Genomic DNA, 20,151 nt, shown 5'->3' on the forward strand with positions numbered 1-20,151 from the left:
TACCTGCCAGTGAATCTGTTATTATGAACCTCTTTCAATGGTCAGTCTTCTTGGAACCTTTACTAGGGATAGTAATGAAGTACATTAAGTAATAATTTAGAGACAAGATAACATATAGTTAACTACATTTTAAAAGTATCAGCTCGCTGACGCACTTGAAATGAGGCAAGGGATTACTTGGAAATGTTGTTACATTTTAAAAGAAAAATGTGACAGATTCAGTCAGCTTTGGACAATGTTTTCTATAATTTTCATTCATGGAAACATGTTTTAGAGTGAACCTTAAAACGTGCAACCCAGATGTAGTCATACTGGCTCTGAGCCACTTCCTGAAAGTTGCTCTCAGACTTCTGAGCACACTTAAATCAACACATTGCACTCGTCACTCAGCTGAATGAAGCTAAGGCGTCACTTTGCAGGCAAACACACAAGCACACGGAGTGCACCCAGAGTGTCTTTCCCAACGCACCATTTATTCATTGACACACGGACTGACCTGCCCTTCCTAACAGGGAGAGCCAAAAAGTGACACTTTAGTGTGCATTCCTGTAAATATTTTTTATTGAGGAAATATGTAGGCTCAGACACCAATGACACTCTGGATTACAAGTGAAAGTAAAAGTGTTAAATCACTTTTGATTAAAAAACAAACAAACAAACAAACAAACAAAAAAAACCAAGCACCAACCCCAACAACACACACACACACACACAAAATAGTGGTTTCAGTGACAGCACAGCAGTAAGTGAGGCCATTGTTTTAGAACTCTGGGGCAGGGCATCCTTAAAGGAGGCACTAAACATGTTTACTGACAAAAAGCACACATTCCCAGGTGTCACCCTTAGGTAAGGGGAGTTAAAATATGACTGGTAGCCTTTTTATGTCTGCCGATTGGCTTTAGAGCTAATTGGTGCGCAATACGATCAATGACATGACATGACATGGTTAATACTGCAGCAACTGTGCATATAATAAACAGAGTACAAATCAATTTAAAATTATTTTAGTACACTGGCAAAAAAATAGCCAATAAGCTACTGTCAGGGTGCATTATGGATACAGTAGCAGGGTATTTCACATGAAACATTTTAACGTTGGCCCTTCACCAAAGGATAATAGTCTGAATGTGAGCCTTAGTGCACGTCATTCTCTGTACAGCTCCAAGTGGATTTATTACCCGTGATGTTTCAATGTGGCAAGAGAAAGCCCAGTCCAGAATGTGCTACAGACATGCAGTGCAGAGAGGCCTCTGGTATCATTAGTGTTAGTGGATGAACGTCTGTGTACACACCTTGCTCTCTGGGGTGTCAAGCACTTACAGGACCATCAGGTACTGCTTTGCTGCTTTAGACAGAATGGCAACCCAAACCAAGCTTTACTGTTAACACTGTGCAAAAATATTCACAGCATTTACTAATGGACAGATATGAATGACAGTGAAAGACCAGGGAAAATGATGTGGATGAACTATAAGCAATGTCAGTTTGGATCTACTGTCTACTTTAGTGAGAGGCTGTGGGTGTGAACAGGAGATCAAGAGTGCAGGTCTCCACTGTTCAAGTCCATTAAGAAGTCATTGTCTGTTCTGCAATATACAGTGCTTTATAACATTAAAAGAAAAAACAAAACAAACAAACAAACAAGACATTTTAATCAATAAATGATTCCAAAAAGATCCAACACACACACAACCCTAATGTTCTCTTCTCTTTCTCTGCATACCAATTATTACCTATTCACCTGCTGGTCTCTGAATAACTACAGTACCTGAAAGTCACAAGCCTCAAAGATGAAAGTGTTCTGGAGTATTTACACACATCAAAATGGAAGATGATTGGTTCTCCCTCAGTGCCTCATTATGAGTTCCTGTTTGATGTGAGCAGCAAGAACAAAGCAACAGGAGCAAGCCCTGTGAAACCAAGGCCATAACACCCCAGTCAAAGGGACTACCGCCGAGGTATGACAGCTCTGTGAAAGCCAGTGACACAGGATCAGAGAGGCACGCAGGCTGCTCGTTGTAGCCCGGAGGCAAACACTCAGGCCGGCAGGGGTGGAGGCCGACTAGCCAGGGGAGCTGACCCCGAACGGCGGTGAGATGAACGTGCTCGATGATGTCAGGGCGGTAGAATTAAAGCCTCCATACCAGGAGGTGTGGCCATGTGAGGCACGAGACAAAACAGCAGGCGAGGCCGCAGTGAGGAAACGCCACTGGAAAGGAAACCAGGCAGAGTGTGTGGGGCCAGTGGCAGGACAGAGGAGGCCTTAAGCACCCTGCCCACACTGGGCCCTCCATGCACACACTTCCTGCAATTGTCTGTGACCCTGATTCCACTGCCCGTTATTGACAAATATTAATAGTCTTCCAAGATAAAAAAAAATGATCCAGTGATTTAAAAAAACAACAACCAACCAACACCAAACAACAACAACAACAACAACAAACCAAAAAACAAACCCCCACACACCATCACTGAAAAATTTCTGCAGCCAGGAATTTCCAACTAAAAAAAAAGCAGTATATTATTTTCTGTTTTTTTTTCTACTGCCACACTGAGTTCACACAATTAAGGCTTTCTTGATTCAAGCCATAAGAATTGTGTACCCCATACAGTAACAATAAACATAAATAAAACAAACAGCAAAAAAAACCCAAACAAACAAACAAAGCACAGCTTCCTCTCAGAGTTTTTATACACATAAACAAGGTCTTCTTGGAGTCTACACACATGCATAAACAATGTCTTGTTTGGAAACCCAGTGAGCCTTTTCCCTGTGCTTCAAATGACCGGAGAAAAGGAGCTCGTCAGGTAAACAGAAAGGTTAATCACTGCTTAGTATACGCTCAATCTCCTCCAGTCTTTTCAAGGCTGCCTCTCGTTTTTTTTCTATGTCTTTAATCTCTTTTGTGGATTTGTTCTTAGTCCGCTTTTCAGCCTGGCTTGCGTCCAGCCTCGCGTCCTGGACCTGGGCGGGGCTGTGAGAGCCATCAGCGGGGGAGGATTTCCGCAAATTCTTCTCTCTCCCAGCCCCTTCCCCTGTTCCTGCCTTGGCTGGCCGCTCTTCGTCGTCCTCCTCTTCCTCTTCCTCTCCGCGGCCCTTCCCCTGTGACTGGCGCTCATTGGCGAGCACGGTGCCATCTGCTGGCCCCAGTGGCTGGCCGGCAGCGTTCGCGGCTGCCATCTTGCCACGGACGATGGCGAGGTGGCGGCGCACGTACTCCTCGTTGGGTGCCAGGGCCAGCGTCTCCTCCAGGCAGCGCTCGGCACCAGGCAAGTCGCGCTCCTCGAAGTGCACCACACACAGGTTGTGTTTGGCCTGCACATTGGCTGGGTCAGTGCGCAGGATGCGCTCGAAGCAGGCCCGTGCACCACGCGTGTCCTTGTGGTGGTTCATCAGGATGTCGCCCTTCAGGATGAGGCCTTTGATGTGCCCGGGGTGGTGCTGCAGGAGCTCGTCGAGCACGGGCAGCGCGTCCAGCTCACGCCCCCACTGTGAGAAGAGCAGTGCCAGGTTGAAGAGGGCACTGCGGAAGCCCGGCTGCAGCCGGATGGCCTGCCGCATCCAACGTTCCGCCTCCTCATTCTCGTTGGCGTCCATGGCCAGCATGCCCAGGTTGAAGTAGCCATTAGCATCATCTGGCTCCTCCTTTATGTATGTGAGGAACCGCCGGTTGGCTTCGGGCCGAAGTCTGGCCTCGCCTGCAACACAGGAACATGAGCTAAGTGCTTAAACCCTCATGATTAATTCATATAGCAAACCTACCCATTATTTCAGTAATCCGTGACAACGGTGGTCACAGAAGGTATAAAAGGCTACATACTTTAATTCCACTTTTGCCACAGCAACACAGGTTTGTAAGCCAATGTTTGGCAAATTTACATAGTAAATATTTACAGTGATCATTCCAGATCCTGCCCACACAACTCCCAAAAGAATGAAAAGAAAGCGGTGCAAATCAAACTCATGTAAACCAACAGACAAAAGAGCCGTTGTTTTCTCGTTATTTGCATTACGGCAGTGTGGGTGTGTGAATGCAGAGCAAATGACAAAGTCATGAAAGCTAAAGCTCCCTAAAACATATACATCCATCCAGCTTTTCAGCCCTTCACAAAGAGGCATGCACTTCTGAGCCGTTGAACCACAATTTAGATTTGTGTTACTACTGCTGGATCAATAGGCAGCATTCCAAGGCAGGAAAACATGTGATTAGAGTTTATATAAGATAGGTGAGGGGTCGCATGCAGCATTACCTGTACTTAGCACACAGACATACCTGAACATAATTATAAGACTCAGGACATCCTAACATGTTTTTTAAAATAAATAAATAAATAAAATCTTACTCCCAGTAATGTGAAAGCATGTGAGTCAATGCATCTTGGTTATCTCTTCCTTCAACATATCTAAGGTTTCTACCATTTCACTGGTATCAAGCTTGCTGGGACATTTATCATTGCAGAAGATCTTTAATTAGCTTCATTGTTCTCAGTCTCACCCACCAGATTCCTGCATGAGAAGAGCAGAGTTGAAAAGGGCAAGTTTGTGCCGAGGGTTCAGGTCGAGTGCACGGTTAAAGTTCCTCAGGGCTTCAGAGGGTTCTTTCATCTCAATGTTGACGATGGCCAGGTTGTACCACAGGTCAGCATTGGTACGATCCAACTCTAATGCCCGCAGGTAGGTATCCCTGGCCTCACTGGGTTTATTCATCTTCAAAAGGAGCTCTCCTCTGCATGTAGTACAAAGAGAAAGATCACTTCTCAGATACACATAACAGTGTCAGACTTCGGCGGTCCAAGCTGCTTCTGCCAGCCCTTTCTGTGATCTAGAAACTTCAATTAATAATGCATTGACCACAGGTTTAGACTTAAAATAAGTTTAGTAACAAAAAAAATGTAAAACAAATAAAAAAAAGGTTCAGCTCTGTATTACAAAATCAAATATCCAAACAATAAATCCCAGATGACCAATATTAAGGATTTAAATGCTCATGTAAGCATAATGTAATATACAATATGTACAACTATCGTGACCTTGTTGTTAGAAGAGGCTTTGTAAAAGCCTGCCCAACAAAGCAGGGAGTTAAAGAATAAAGTCATATTTGCATGCCTACACATGGCCATGAGCACATAGACTGCCTAGACTCCAAAGAACCACTGATGAATGTTAAGCCTTTAAAATCATTCTGAAGGTTACGGGTGGGGCATGACTTCCCATGATCAACAAATGAGATCAGTTGTTCATTAGAGGCAATTACCTGGCTTATGTATGAATATTAAATTATTAAACCTTTTATCAACAAATCTCCTATTAAGAAAAGGAGGCGAAATTTGTGATTCAATAACTATTCTTGTATAGATGGCAGTTTGTAAGCAGGCCGGAGCAACTTGCCTGCTGATGTACGCCTGTTTGAAGTCAGGCCTCATGCTAATGGCCTGCCTGTAGAGCTGGTCGGCTTCCTCCAGACGCGAGTCGTTGGCACGGATCAGGTTGGCCAGGTTGATATAGACGTTCAGGTGGTTAGGGGCCACACGAGTAGCATACTTCTTTCCTGGAATTATCTGGCATACCAAAGGGTTTTGTTTGTTTATTCAGACGTTACAGACAAGCTGGCAGACACTGCAAGTTGAATAAGTGCACAAATGTGAAAAACAAAGATGAAAATCAGCTTGTTCTGCATACGTCATTCTAATGACCTCGATGCGGAGCTTCAGGCTACTTCCTCCCACTATTCTGTACTCATAAAAATAAGTTACATTTCTAAGATTTCATTTCCCTACCTCATCCTCTTTCTTCTACTATTGGGCTCATTTTAGCCAAGTGAGCCTGCAAATATAACTTTAGGTCATACGCAAACTGAAATAAGGTTCTCGGGTATGCATGTTCCTTCTCTTGTTTCAGGCTGATTCTGTACTAGAGGTTATAGCGCAGCGGACCTCCAACACCGGAATTCGAGAGCACTGCCATAAAGTTTATTTAGAGACGTTCTTCACTAGCATAAACATGGTGAAACAGTGGCTGTAGATCACTAAGAGGTCAATGACATTAACTCTGGAACAAAGACATGCCTGTTGTTGTCAAAAGAGAGGAAACGTAATCAATTACATTAGCACTGCTCCAACACTGTTGTTGTTACTGTGTCTAAATAGCTCTCCCACTCCTTTAAGCCTGATTTCCGTGAGGCTGCATTTCACAACTAAGAAAGAGCAAAACCATTATTTATTTTGGCTAAAAATTTTGTTGTTTGTCATGTGTTGATGCCAAGCACCTGGTCAGCACTCACTTCTGCGAATGTCATTGAATATTCTAAAAGAATATTTTGTTGGCAAATGAAGATTTAGCTTGTTAACATTTTTTTTTCTCATAAATAGCCTCTTAAATTCATAATTTAATTTGCTTTATTGTGATTTCAATACATTCAAAAGTTACATTTGCATTTTAAGTAACTTTTCTAAAGGACAGTCACGATTTGACACAACCATTAAAATATTAACCAGGAGTTGAGGAAACACTAGCATTTATCTGCTTTAATCCTAGAGGTTTATGAATAAATCTTTAAAAAAAAAAAAACTATTCTCTAAAACAACTGTAATTCAACTTCCAGTGAAGTTCACAACCTAATTGGATTACTTTCTGCAAAAACAAGTTACCCTCAGGGTTGTGTGGAAGTCTCGTACCTGCGGCATGAGAGATTTGGCAACCAGATATGCCTCTTCAGCCTCTTTGGATCGATTGAGGTTCTTGTATGTTCTTCCAACATTCATATGGGCTCCAATATCATCTTTAAAAGGGACAGGGACATTTTTTTCAAAATTCATGACATTCCTGTTTTATTTCCAATTCCCACATTTGGGAAATCAAAGGACGAGTCCGATATACAGATGAAAGAAATGCAACATCTGATAAAGATATGGCAATCATACCAGTGAAGCACTTCAGAAGGTGTACAGAACTTGACCAACCATTAGAGTGAAAGATGATTTGGAATACCTTGATCTCTGATCATTTGGTTCAGACAAGTCACTATCCAATTGCATGCACCAGGGAGTTGTTGACCAACAAACTAAGGGTATTACCACAATGTTTGAAACCAATAACCCCACAATTGTTTTCGAAGAATCTTCTCTTGCCTTTACACTGGACTGAAGCCATTTTAATTAAAATATTAGAAGAAAAATGACACATGAAGATAACTGTGTTCCAGGATATCCTCGACCTGTAACGAGGTTGCGGAAAATCTTAAGAATACACCCAATGGGGGTCAAAGTGCTGTGGACATGACCTTCAAAGCCAATGTGGCTGACATGCTTTTCTAATACTAGAGAGAAGCCTGTGAGAGAAGATGGCATTATGAATCATACCTGGTTGTACTCTTGTGGCCTGAAGGAAATATCTCAGAGCCCTCTCATAATTATTTTGGTTTTCCAGAGCATGGCCAACATTATTCCAAAGCTTAGCATTGTTCCTGTTTACCTAAAAAGAGACAATTTTGACACATGAGGGTACTCCGGGATATGAAAAGCTGTTATTATTACTGGGAAATTGGGTGTTCTTTAAGTATGAACATGTGCCAGCTGATATGTAGATATGATGTTATTTGTGACCCATGTTTCTTCATACTTTTAAAGCAGAAGTGAATAGTGTGTACTCCGACTCCCAGTCCCAGGTTCTGTTGAATGTCTTCACAGCATGCATCATTAGAAGAACCCCCATGAAGATCCAGGAGATTCTCTTTAGGCCCCTACAAAACAACAGGTATTTGTCAATCAGATGCTTTAAAGGTATAATATTGCAAAGTTATTTATGATCTAAAGAGTGCCTCAAAAAGATCCAGGATTTGCGAGGCACTGCAAAATAAAAAAATAAAATAAAAAAAGCTTGATGGCGGGGGTGGGGAAATGGGGAGCAAAAGTGAGAGCAAGCAAGAGAGTGTGTGAAAGTTTACCATCTTAAGGACAGGCTCTTGAAGCCGTGAGCCACCAGCACGCAGAAACCCATGCTGGGCACGTAGAGCACTCGCTCAGCCACCACAAAGCCCACCGGGAAGAAGAGGTTGGAGGCCGGGACAAATGGCAGGACCATCAGAGAGAGAGCCTGCGTGAGCACACCAGAGGCAGGACACAAGGCAGCATGAGTACGCACGAGTACGCCTAACAGTACGCATGAGCTAGACATATGCTGCTGTCATCATATATTTGAAGGTAACCCTTCATGTCGTTGAGTGGCAAATATAAACCACATTTATAACACACATAAAACAGCCACCAGAAGGAGGGCTGCTTTACATGCTGGCACTAGATTAGAGGCCAACAAAAATTACCCTAGCCTTTGTAGCCTATTGAAAGGAAGTGGAAACTCCAATCAGTCTTGAATCAAATCGGGGTTCAGGCTGAGAAGTGGCTCTCAAGTGCAATGGGCCACAAAATAAGGCTTTAGCTGTGTGCAGTGATGCAGGAAAATATTCTCATTGTTCAGGTTCAACTGTGTGCCATGTTCAGTGCTAATCACTCCACTCTGCCATTTTTATGGCACAGCTTTGTCTGAAACCTTGGTCCATGAGGACAACTAATCTCAGAGCAAACCCAACCAAATCAGATGACCCTAAATGGGAGGGTGGAGACCTATGCACAAGAATGTGCACAAGGTTGCACGAGATCCTCTCCCAGTATAAACCACATGTACTTTACTTAACGGGAAAAAAAAAGAACGTCACTGCAGTTCTCTTCAAACATTGTCTTTTGTCAGACCCTGCACATAAATATAACTCTCTTACACAATGAAAGCCAGGCCAATAGTTCGTGGTGCTAGGATTATGGGTGTTATTGATTCAAAGTGTCCCTTTGACAGTGTGATAAATCCTTGGTTTCTGTAATGCTGATTGCCTCAAGGGCCAAAGCTATCCACTGTGCACTCTTATGTGATATTTGATTTGAGAAATAGCCCGTTCTGTTATGTCTATCTACAGCAAGCCTCACCTTTTACAAACAGCGCAAGTTCATTCTGCAATTTTACTAAATTTATAAGATTATTCAACCATAGGGTGCTAAATGGAATTCTGACATGTACATTTCCCATAACTGGGGATGTTGTCTTAAAAGTGAACAGCAAGATTAGTTCTGGCAAAGGCTTCAAAGGAACACTATATACAAGACCATCAGGAGGTGCTTTTGAAAGATGGACTGGGCAGAGCCGAAACACACATAGGTGCAAAGGAGCAAACAACTTCATCGTCACCCCAACCACTCTGTTTGTCTAGCCAAGAGCAGCCCAGATAAAAGACATAGTTGTCTTGTTAAAGCTTTTATCTGCCTTTAGGAAAAATTTGCAAGCTGCGTGTCACACCATGGGTCCAACAAGAGCCATATTATGTGACAATGGCCCAATGGTTTAAATGATAGGTAATGTTTCATGTTTATGGAGAATGAATGATGCAGGGAAAACCAAAACAGGTTGACCTGCTCGTTGTGTGTAAAAAGCACAGGCCACCGCAAACGTTTTATGCCTTTTCCAATAAAGATGATTTGTGGTCAGGCTGTCTCAAAGGGACAGCTACTGCCAGCAGACTGAGAAAGTTCACCAAACCCTGCAGACTCCAGAGAGCGAGAGAGATACACAATTAACAAAAAACAGAACTTAGGGGTTTTTTCCCCCTCTTCCGAACACACACGTTGAGCCCAGAGCAGTGACATTCTGAACTTCTGCAAGCAAGGAAGCTGTTAAAGACCAAACATATGTGGCCAACAGTGTAGATGGAATATCAGATGAAAATAACCCCAACAACATAGGAAATGGAAAAGAAAAACAAAAACGGCTATTTCTTGAATGCAAAGCAAGAAAATCCATTTGATTCACAGACTGTACTAATGGCAAATACAAAAAGCTGGAAAACTGACTGAGGGAGAAACCTATATATCAGCACAGAAGAAATGCAACGATTAAGCAGCTTCCAGAAGTCCCTCCCCCCCCCCCCCCAAACTGTCAAGGGGCAAATCCATTAACATTTATGTGGGAACAGTCTAAAATGCTTTTCCCCAGCCCAGATGCAGCTAATAGTCATTACAAAGTGGGGAATTACTTGAAAGGAAGAAAATAAAAAAGCAAGAAAATCCATTATAAAATATTACATATTCATTCTGATATGTTCATGAAAATGTCAGATACCAGTAGAACAGGGTGGGGGCAAAAAGTGCCAAACAAAAACCGGCCCTGTCCCTAAAAACTGTGACCAAGACAGCAGCAGGCTATTTTTCCATAGCACCTTAAATACCACCTTAAATTCAAACTCCTGAGGGTACAGGCCTACACGGTCCAATTCACCATGCAAGGAACGACTGCTGCCTGAGCAACTGACAACAGTGAAGGCATGCTGTTATGGGTATTACTGATTCAAAGTGTCGCTTTGACTGTGTGATAAGTCCTTGATTTCTGTAATACTGAGGGCCAAAGGGCCAAAGCTATCCACTGTGAGACAGTGAAGTTATGAGCCCCTTTAACACCACAATATTGATATTTGAAGCCTTACCATGACAACGATTTTGGCAGAGCTGTGGGTGTGGCGTAGGCTGTGATAGGCCAGCAGGCTGAGCAGTGTGTAGAAAGCCAGGGTTGCCAGGTTGCGCAGGTCCAACAAGGTCTCCACCAGAGGGATGGTGCCCATGGTCCAGTCACAGCAAAGCTCGGAGGGGTTGAGAAGGAGCCAGCCATTCACGGGCAACAGGTAGTTGAAGGTCAGCTGTCTGGTAGGCGTGGTGCTGACCGCTGCTGGGTTATCAAACCTGGACAGAGCAGATGCAGGTCTGATGAGTTCCTACAGTCATGCAATGGCCCTAAGAAAACTCCTGGGAGAGATCTTCAGAAGCTGTAGGGCTCCTTTAATAGAGGCTACAAGTTACTTTGAATTCAGTCCATGACTACCTTGACCTGAAGCAAGCAAGTACCACCCCAAAAACATGAATATGTTGTTCATAATCAAGTCACATATCCAGAACAATCATGCATCCATAAATTGTGAGGGAGCTGTATCTGTCCATTACAAGATAGCCCTTAAAACAATGATGCTTGAGAGAATGTGGCTTCTTATTTAAACTGCAAAGATGTGCATACTCTAAGGAAATAAAGCGGTACCCTCCAACGGAAAGAATTCCAAAAGGTGATATGAATATTTGCCAAAGGCTCAACATTTTCTCAATGAGGCTTTTGCAATAAGGCTGTTTTCCAAGAAGTACACACACATATGCCACTAAAATGCCCTTTATTTGATGGCTGCGAAGTTTTGGTTATAACATTTCAAGTCTTCCAAAATATTTCATAATAGAATTTAGGGACTAAATACACAAAAAGCTATGCAAATCCAGTGTATCACATCTCCAGAGATTTGTCTGATAAGAGTCCTCCCTAGGCCTGGAGGCCATATGTGAATTACATCTAGGAATTAGAGATGACTTCCTTGACAAATCCACAGGACGTCTCCTCTCTAATCTCAATTTACTGTGGTAGTGGGGAGTCACAGAGTCACAGCCTTGCTGAGGATGTGGCTTTACAGTCTGCTGCAGGCCCCATGACACAGCCAGTGCCAGAGATGGCTGTGCTGATGCACCTTTCAAATGTCATTCAAATGTCCAGATAAGACTGCACATATTTCAGAGGATCTGTTCCAAGTGCTTGAAGCAGACATCAGTGCCACAGATCCCATTTCTTTAGGACCTGAGGCAGATTTATTCTTATCTGACTCTGAAAAAGGATTTACTACGACTTTACTGCACCACTGTAAGTAATGAGGTGGCTGCTCCACCTTAGTCTCACGCATGTTTCAGTGTGGATGTGTGGTGACTCCCCTTTTGCACAGGGGGGAGCTGTGAAAGCCAGTGTCAACTCACCTGGTGAAGACGGGGAGCTGCGACTGGATGACCTGCACTCGCACGACGACCAGCAGCAGTGTGCTGATGATGAGCACCACCAGCTTGAGGAGGGTCTGCAGCAGGGTGTGAGAGAAGCCGCCCTTACCCCGCAACACCTGCACCACTGTCTCAGCCAGCATGGGCAAGGTGAACTGCCCACGCACACAGACATGGAGGCAGACAGGCAGAGATGTACAGAGAGAGAGCGAGAGAGAGAGAGAGGCACATACAATTATTATTTTTTAAATACCTCGAAAAAAAAATGGCTGTAAGTAAACCAATCACTCGGCATGCAACCCATACGTTATCAAGAGAGTCAGGCTCTGGACGGAATCCACATTGGTGCTCACGACTGGTCTGGTACAGGCAGCACTTGAGACGCAGGGAGAGCGGAGCCGTTGAGACTTGGGGTTAAGTGTGTCCCCTTTTGAGGCCAAGAGCCACAGGCTCTGAAGGCTCTCCACTAGCTGCCTACTTTATTCTCACTCCCTTCAGCAGCTGCTGAGCATAAGAGGATTACAATGGGGCCCGTTATGTAAAATGCAGCCCAATTACATAACCAAAAAGGCACGGTGGACTGCGAGTAGAAGACAAGGCCCCAGTGTGGCTAAGAAAAACTAAAGCCCCGTAATGAACAGCCCCAGGACACTCACAGGCTTTCCAGAGTGGGGGCGCACACTGTCGGGTGTGGAGTCTGACTATTGATGACAGTGTGGATCACTGAAAATGGTAAGGTGCAATTAAGGCAGACAAATACAATGAGCAACAACAGCAGACTTGCCTGCTGAGGAGTGATCTGTGTCAGCCAGCCATTTGCCCTTTTAATTACCTGCAGAGCAAGTGATTTACCCTGGAGATAAGCAGCTGTCACATGCAAATTCACTTTGTCTCAGAAACAGGCTTACTACAGCTATTGGAAACATGGAATCCTAAACTTGTCACTGGCAAAAAGCAGCAGAATCTCAATAAGAAAATCAGCATCAAGCATTCATCAAAAGACCTAAAACTAAAAACATGCAACCTTCAGGGTTTAATCACACAGAATTTTTAAGCAAATACTGCTGATTTAGGTCAAAAGTACCCATTCCTCAGGGTTTCAAAGAAACATCAAGTTAGGATCTCGGCTTTATAATGTGGATTAAACAGTATAATTGCTGGAAAAACGGCATCGAAGGTGGATAGTCTTACCCCCTGGGCAACAAACACCTCGTAGACGCAACAGATCCCAATGACGGTAATGCCCTGCTCCTTGCACAATGTTGCAATCGCTACGAGAAACACCGTCAAAACCATGGGGCTCCATGCTAAAAAAAACACACCAAAAAACAAAAATAAAAACAATCAAATGTGGTGACTGGCCATTTTGTACTCATCACCAGAACCTCATCTGCCAGTCTATCACTGGGTTCTTGACCCGGGGGGGGGGGGGTCCACATGAAGATGTTCATAAGTGCTAATATTTAATTGCCAAACACAGGATTTTGCAGAATTTGTATTTGCGTGTGTTGCACTATTCTAAAGGATGACATTTTCAATATTTCTGCTAACAGCTGGGGTGAATATCCTGGGTTTTCTTTCAGGCCAAAATTATTTGAGAATGGTTGTAATTTAATCAGACAGGGATTCTCCAGAATGGTTTACTTCTTAAAAAAAAAAAAAAAAAAAAAAAAAAAAGAGACAACAAAGTAACGTTTATCTCAATAAGATGCAGAGATAAAGAAACTATTATGAAATACTTCCAAAAGAGAAGTCTTTTCACGGATGTGATGTGTAAAAAGCATCCATAACCAACACCGAGATAAAAAAAGATGAAAAGATAGAACAGAAAGTATACTTGTATATACTGATTTTTAAACTTAACCAACTGGATGTGCCAAACCATTTTGATCATGCATTATCAAAACAAAACCAATTTTTGGGGGTGGACTTACTGAACCTGTCAAAACACAATTTGGTTACTAGTGGTTAGCTGTTTCATTACAAACATTTGTCTATTTAATTTTTTTAAATGCCTTTTCTTATTTTCACCAGTTACAGAGAACCACAACCCATGATGTTTGGCTGAAAGGGAAGGTCAGTGTCGCTACTCGTTACGATTCAGCATGAGTGCTGGCAGCTGCGGCACAGCGACACTTCTGCACACGTCCCACATGTATTGGGACAGTAGTACAGCACCACAGCACTGGACCTCATTTTCTAAAAGCATCATAGCAGAAACAATCAGCAAATGAATATTCACCCCACAAATTTAGATGATCTTATTGTTTATCTTAGAACAGAGCCTGGTATAAAAACATGAACTGGCTTAAAAAAAAACAAAAAAAAAAACAACAACAACACATGAACACACCAATTATGAGCAAAAAAAAAAAAAAAAAAACTCTTTCAGAAAAACATTTATGCATGACTTCTGAAAGCATCTTCAAGCCAGAACCATAGAAAAGCAGCTTGAACCCTAAGCATTAGCCTCGCTAATTTTTACAGGTTCTCTGTTATGACATGTTTACAACAAGCCAGACATGAAAAGCATACATCTGCCCACACACTTTCTCTTAGGGCTGTACTGCAACTGGAGACAAAACCCACTTATTTAACATTTTTTTTTACTACTACTACTACTACTACTACTACTTCCAGTTAACAGGCTCCTGAACTGAAAGGTTTGGTATTTATTTGATGGTTTCCTAGAAAAAGACAATATTCACGTGCTTGAACATGTGTTTGATCCTGATTAGGGGTTCCTGATCCTGGAAGGGGTTTAAATAACACTTTGCATATAAATGTGCACAATGCTGTACTCCCCAACACCTCTGTTATAATTTGTACTCGACAATAAAGATATGGTTTACCAAAATAATTTACTATCATGTGCAGAGAGTGCGTTCATCATTGTAGCAAAAATACAAGATATCCAAGGGAGCCAAAACAAAGCATGCAAATTTGACATCTGAAGTGTGATCTTAGGTACTCAGTCTTCCCACTCCTTAGGCTTGGGAGGTGTTACCGAGCCTGTGTGGAGCTCTGACTGCACTGTGCAGCGTGAACCTGCACCAGCAGGCACGCACACGTTCATGCACGGCCCTGCTTGCTGGAGACGGAAGACAAGAGCACTCACCCACGGAGTGCTCCGCGCCTTTCGACTCGGTGTAGGCCAGGAAGGCAGCCAACAGAAAGATAGAAGACAGCAGCTCAGCTCGGCCCACCACGCCTGTAACCTGGGAGACAAAGGGAAATGTCAAGGGGCATTTTTCTTCTTCACACAGCAAGCGCTGGACACTAGCAAGGAAAACAGATTGGAATTCCATCTGCAGACTGGTTGCATGCCATAAAGAGGATCGATACATTGTAAATTACAAATAACTATTCTGATTGGAATGCCACTGGCAAGAACATAGGCCACATGCAACAACCAAATTTTCTGCTGAGTCTGCATACCAAAAAACAAAAAAAAAACAAACCCACCCAAACAACAAACAACAAGGTTGTAGAATTCCTGTTTGTGACAATAGCTAATAGATGAAGGGGAGCAGATGATCACGGATGGGTGAAGGGAAATGTAAGAAATATTGCACTTTCTTTGTTGAAAAGAAATATTCATATTTCTTTACTTATTTCAATGCAGTAGCCATAATCCAAAATTTGAACAAAGGCCAAGTTAAAAGCAGATACATGACAAAAAGCAAGCGGGTAAATTTAAAAAGTTCACCATACAAAACCACAAGATTTCAAAAGGGTTTTGGCTATATGCCCAACAATCCACATTAATGAGTCAGACAACACGCCATCTCTTACTGCCACCACATGGAAGTGCCTGCAACGGCAACGACAAGAGGCTGCTCCTCAAAGACAGTTAAACATATGCAGATGCCCAGTCCAATCTATAACTAAATTACACCAATAGTTGCAATAGGAATGATGACAAGACTCCTTTCCACTATTAGATGATGCAATTTATTTATTTACGACAAATGCATTATAGCACTCGGCCCTCTGCTCAGTGAAAGGCAAGCTTCCAAACATACACACACACACACACACACACACACACACACACACACACACACACACACACACACACACACACACACACACACACACACACACACACACACAGAGGGAGTCTTGAACACAATGCCGTTCTGTCTGTGTATTCTCACAAAAGGAAGTCTAGATTAATTTAGGCAGACAGCTTCCAGACTCCACCAGGCTTGTGGGCACGTCACGTCTGCAGCTAAAGCCAGTTTTGTGCAGAGGCGGAAAACGACTCATCCAATGACACAAATATAACACACAGGCTAGCCTTTATCAGAGCATTCAGGAAAAAGAACAACCCTAGCAAATGAAGTCCATGCCTTCGCCACTCAATAAGGTAAATTGTTCACTAAAACACCATCTTTCTTTTGAGTTTTAGAAAGCATACTTTGGTTCTGGTAAAGCTCAGTTCCTGTCGAGTTCATTTTGCGTACACAGTAAGCAAAGGGGAAAAGAATAAGAGTGGATGGGGGAAAAGACAAAAATGAAAAATGACACAGAACCCCAGTGAGACAGCGAAGCACAAATAAGACATCCACTTAAGGAGTGCAAGACAATGAAGATGTTAACAAACCACTACTTTGCAAAAAAACAACCACTGCCGCACACTTCTAGTTTACTAGACAACACCTGCATGTTCCTCATCACCACTCGAACAGTGTTCTGCAGACGGATGAGAAAAGTGATGAAAAGTATCATTTTGGTAGAAAACAGAACACTCTATGCCGACCTCATCCTGACTGTGGCGGTAAAATGGCGTGGAGCTGATTTACCACCTCAGGGTCGGGACAGCTTGAGAGGGATGAATGAATTCTAACAATTATGAAATTTTACATTAGAATTTTACATCTAAAAATCAAAATGCAAGGTGACCACTTTTGATCCACACACTATTGATTAAAATCACAGCTATAAATCAACAGAACAGCATAAACATAAATAAAGTGCAGACACCTTTCAACATTTTTTAGCAGATACAAAAAAAACAACACCTAACTGAGGTGAAACTATTTACCAAAAGTTTATTTTTTCCAGCAATCTTCATTGTTTAAAACAATATTTACAATGAATATATCTCGCTGGAAAATGGTTTAAATTGGTTAAATACATTTTAATAGTTTTTTTTTTTTTACAGGAACACCCAGTAGTAGTGCACATTAAGCCAAGGTGACTTTGTTGTGCTATCCAGCTGATAAACCAGCTGAAGGATCCCACTTCTGTGGCTTTTATCCTCATTTGGGTTTTAGTACTGCTAGCTCTTCTTCACACATTAGCTGTCACATTTCTATGACTTTTGTCTCAGAAATTTAGGTACTATTTTACCTCTTTCAAAAGCGGCCACATTGCTTCAGAAAAGGCATCCGTGAGATTTTTTCCAATTCTATTATTAATTAGCTGGATGTCTGATATTTCAACCACAAATCACTGCATTGTCTGTTATTTAGTGTTCTATCATCACAATTTTTCAACATTTTACACATACAAAAAACATACCAAAACTTTTTTTTACAATACATTTCTCACCATCTTAGCAAAAATTTGTAATTAGCACAACTATGAGTCTGTCTCAGCATTTCCTGACTGGAATGTCCATAAAGAACTGAGGTGTAGCCTGCAAACTAGTTCTAATACCTATAGTTCTAATAACTTCAAAATTCTGACATTTTCCCCTTTAAATCCATCGTTTGAGTCACCTCCTCTAGATACGTACATATTATCTGTACATAGGCTTTCTGCGTGTGCGTATGTATGAACATATACTAGATGGGTGTTTATATATAGATCTCTATACACACACTGTACCCACCGCCTCTGTGTGGACGGGGTGCACCGCGAACAGCAGTGCTGCCACCAGGCTGGTCGTGTGGTCCAGGAGCAGCCGGCAGAGACGCAGGAAGAGGACACAGACGGCAGCATGCAGGACCACGTTGAGCATGTGGTAGGAGGCAGGCCGCAGCTCACTCAGCAGGTAGTTGAACCGGAAGGTGAGGACAGTGAGCGGCCGGTAGGATTTATGGCTCCTCTCCTGCGCGGAAAGACATTGGCGAGCAGAATCATACAAAAGTGCTCCAGCCTACAATACACAACCTGTTGGCCTGCTTGGTCTAGTTTTGACCACAAGCTTTAAACATGTGGCACAGCATGTTAGTCATCTGAAGCATCACAATAATAACTAAGGGGCTAACATTAAATTAGTTCTGAAGGTAGGTTAACAATGAACAATAAGATCTTGACATGGACCACATCTTCACTTCGCAAATTTATTAAAATCTGACATGTGCTCATGAATATATTTGTGATGTTATTTTGATTGAAAGTAAAAACACACCCTAGCTGACAGGCTACAGGTCAAAACTCATTTAAAGCCTTTTTTTCATTAAATCACAACCCAGAAATCTAGATGGTCATTTAACAAGTAACTTTTGCGAGTATTCTACCTCTGACATAGGGGTCCCCCAAAAATCATTGAGAAACAGGTTCCTAATAGGCGTAGATGGACGAAGGTCCTTGTTATCCAAGATGGCAGAAACATCATCAAATACAAAGCCACACAACAGACTGTTCCAGTAGCAGCACACCACCAGTCCAGTCAGTAGACTCGTCTCCTTCCATGACACTACAGCCATCATTGATATGAGACCTCATTGAGCACTGTAGACATGAGAAAACAGATTCCCCATGTGAAAATCAAGTCATCTACTCAAGGGACAAACTTACAATATCAATCAAGGCTTTAATAAATTGTACAAATAATAATGCCATGTTTCAGCTTCACACACATGCTTTATTACTGCTAAATGCATAGTCAATAGCTGGTTTGAAATTAAGTACCCAAACAAGATTCAGTTATCAAATTAGAAACAAGACTGGTTCAAAGCCTGAGTTCTACAGGGTGTATAATTGGTGACAATGAACTTTCCATATTCGGAACTGACCTTGTCATAACTTGATATTTTGAAATACAGGCACCCAAAATATCATTTTAGATTTTAAGGGGCAGCTCGGTGTCATTTAAGAAAACGAAATCGTACTAAAAATATTCACAATGCATTTTAAGTTAGACTAGTATAAAGACAAGTTTGCTGAAAAAAAATACAACTCATTACTATCTAAACTACTGGTACGTATTTGACAAATGCAGCCTGCATATTAATTAATCCATTTTAAGCGTTAACTTATCCACCCGTAAATATTTTTAAAACTGGTTAACGTATTATGTTTTCATCTTAACACGCTATTAATGTTATCCAACTAGTCATAATCTCAAGAGGTTTTTAACTGAGCGATTGGCTCAATCAAGACAATTCATCCAGCTGTATAAAAGGGAAGGCTGGAACAGCTAGTTAAGTACTACAAACGGCCCATGAAGAAAACTTGTTCAAATAAGCTGTTTGGAAAAGACTTCATGGCATGTTTAAAACTCACCTTGTCATATCTTTAGGAAACTATTCGGAAAGAGACCGTGTAGTTTATATATTTTAGGCGGACGACAAAGTTTTATTTGATAACGACGCCGGGATTGTCATGCTAGGTAGCTAACTAGCTAACATTTTTTTCAGTTGAGGGACAAATATAGTTTCCGGGTCACAAAAGTAAGCGCAACTCTACCTCGCCAGTTGGAAATTTTTTGTGCAGATGCGCTATTCATTAAGCGGCAACATTGGAAAGAAGTAAATTGTTTCCTATTTAAAATGTGAACGTTTTTGAAAGAGGCGTTATTGCTGAAACCTCAATAAATTTGAGAAGTTGGTAGCTAACAGATTTACGAGATGTCGTAAATACGAGCCTTGCAATATGTGGAATACGACTGTTTTCAGTGGTAGCCTAGCAACAGCGCGAGAAGCTGGCACGTAAGAACCTGTTAGCTAGTTAACTATTGCTAGCGTTTGCTAGTTATTTTGTTAATTACAAGCAAATGATAACGTCCAAACGTTAAACTTCATTTAAGTGTATTAAAGTAGCTAGCTATCTTAATTGTTGGCAGTATCTTAGTCCATTATAACTTTGCTATAAATGCCAGAGTCCCTCAACGCTTTTGCTAAAGATATCGACATTTTATAAAACTATAATGAATTCTCTAATTAGCTAGTTATAAAATCATCAGTTCGGCTGACTAACCTTTTTAGTTCGCGATCGTCTATCCTGGTTCTCAAATTGTGGAATTCATGTATTGTCATCTTTACTCACTAACGGGCAAGCTCGTTCGCTAGCTAGCCAGCTAGC

The 20,151-nt window shown here is 42.0% G+C and overlaps 1 protein-coding gene across 2 annotated transcripts; it reads right to left on the bottom strand.

Moving 5' to 3' along the window:
* Nucleotides 1-539: 539 nt before the first annotated feature.
* Nucleotides 540-20,111, bottom strand: tmtc3 (transmembrane O-mannosyltransferase targeting cadherins 3). Of its 2 annotated transcripts, none has more exons than XM_027019658.2 (14): nucleotides 20,047-20,111; nucleotides 18,366-18,579; nucleotides 17,735-17,953; nucleotides 15,011-15,110; nucleotides 13,084-13,199; nucleotides 11,875-12,047; nucleotides 10,521-10,773; nucleotides 7,944-8,092; nucleotides 7,619-7,739; nucleotides 7,360-7,471; nucleotides 6,676-6,779; nucleotides 5,390-5,559; nucleotides 4,501-4,727; nucleotides 540-3,699 (listed from the first exon to the last, which is right to left on the bottom strand). In XM_027019658.2, the coding sequence occupies exons 2-14, from the start codon at nucleotides 18,555-18,557 to the stop codon at nucleotides 2,822-2,824; spliced, it is 2,814 nt and encodes a 937-aa protein (XP_026875459.2). In that variant the 5' UTR covers nucleotides 18,558-18,579; nucleotides 20,047-20,111; the 3' UTR covers nucleotides 540-2,821. The 2 variants fall into 2 exon arrangements, with proteins under 2 accessions (XP_026875459.2, XP_026875458.2); XM_027019657.2 differs by lacking the exon at nucleotides 20,047-20,111 and adding an exon at nucleotides 19,354-20,032.
* Between the last annotated feature and the right edge of the window lie 40 nt (nucleotides 20,112-20,151).

The sequence above is a fragment of the Electrophorus electricus genome, chromosome 12 (assembly GCF_013358815.1).
Source record: "Electrophorus electricus isolate fEleEle1 chromosome 12, fEleEle1.pri, whole genome shotgun sequence".
In the NCBI taxonomy this organism is placed as follows: domain Eukaryota; kingdom Metazoa; phylum Chordata; class Actinopteri; order Gymnotiformes; family Gymnotidae; genus Electrophorus; species Electrophorus electricus.

Excerpts from the sequence above, each read along its gene's own strand:
- tmtc3 (XM_027019658.2), bottom strand. The coding sequence starts at position 18,557 with ATGATGGCTGTAGTGTCATGGAAGGAGACGAGTCTACTGACTGGACTG. Across the intron at positions 15,111-17,734 it reads ACCCCGTCCACACAGAGGCG|GTTACAGGCGTGGTGGGCCG; the intron begins GTGGGTACAGTG and ends TTTGTCTCCCAG. Across the intron at positions 13,200-15,010 it reads AGGCGCGGAGCACTCCGTGG|CATGGAGCCCCATGGTTTTG; the intron begins GTGAGTGCTCTT and ends TGTTTTTTTTAG.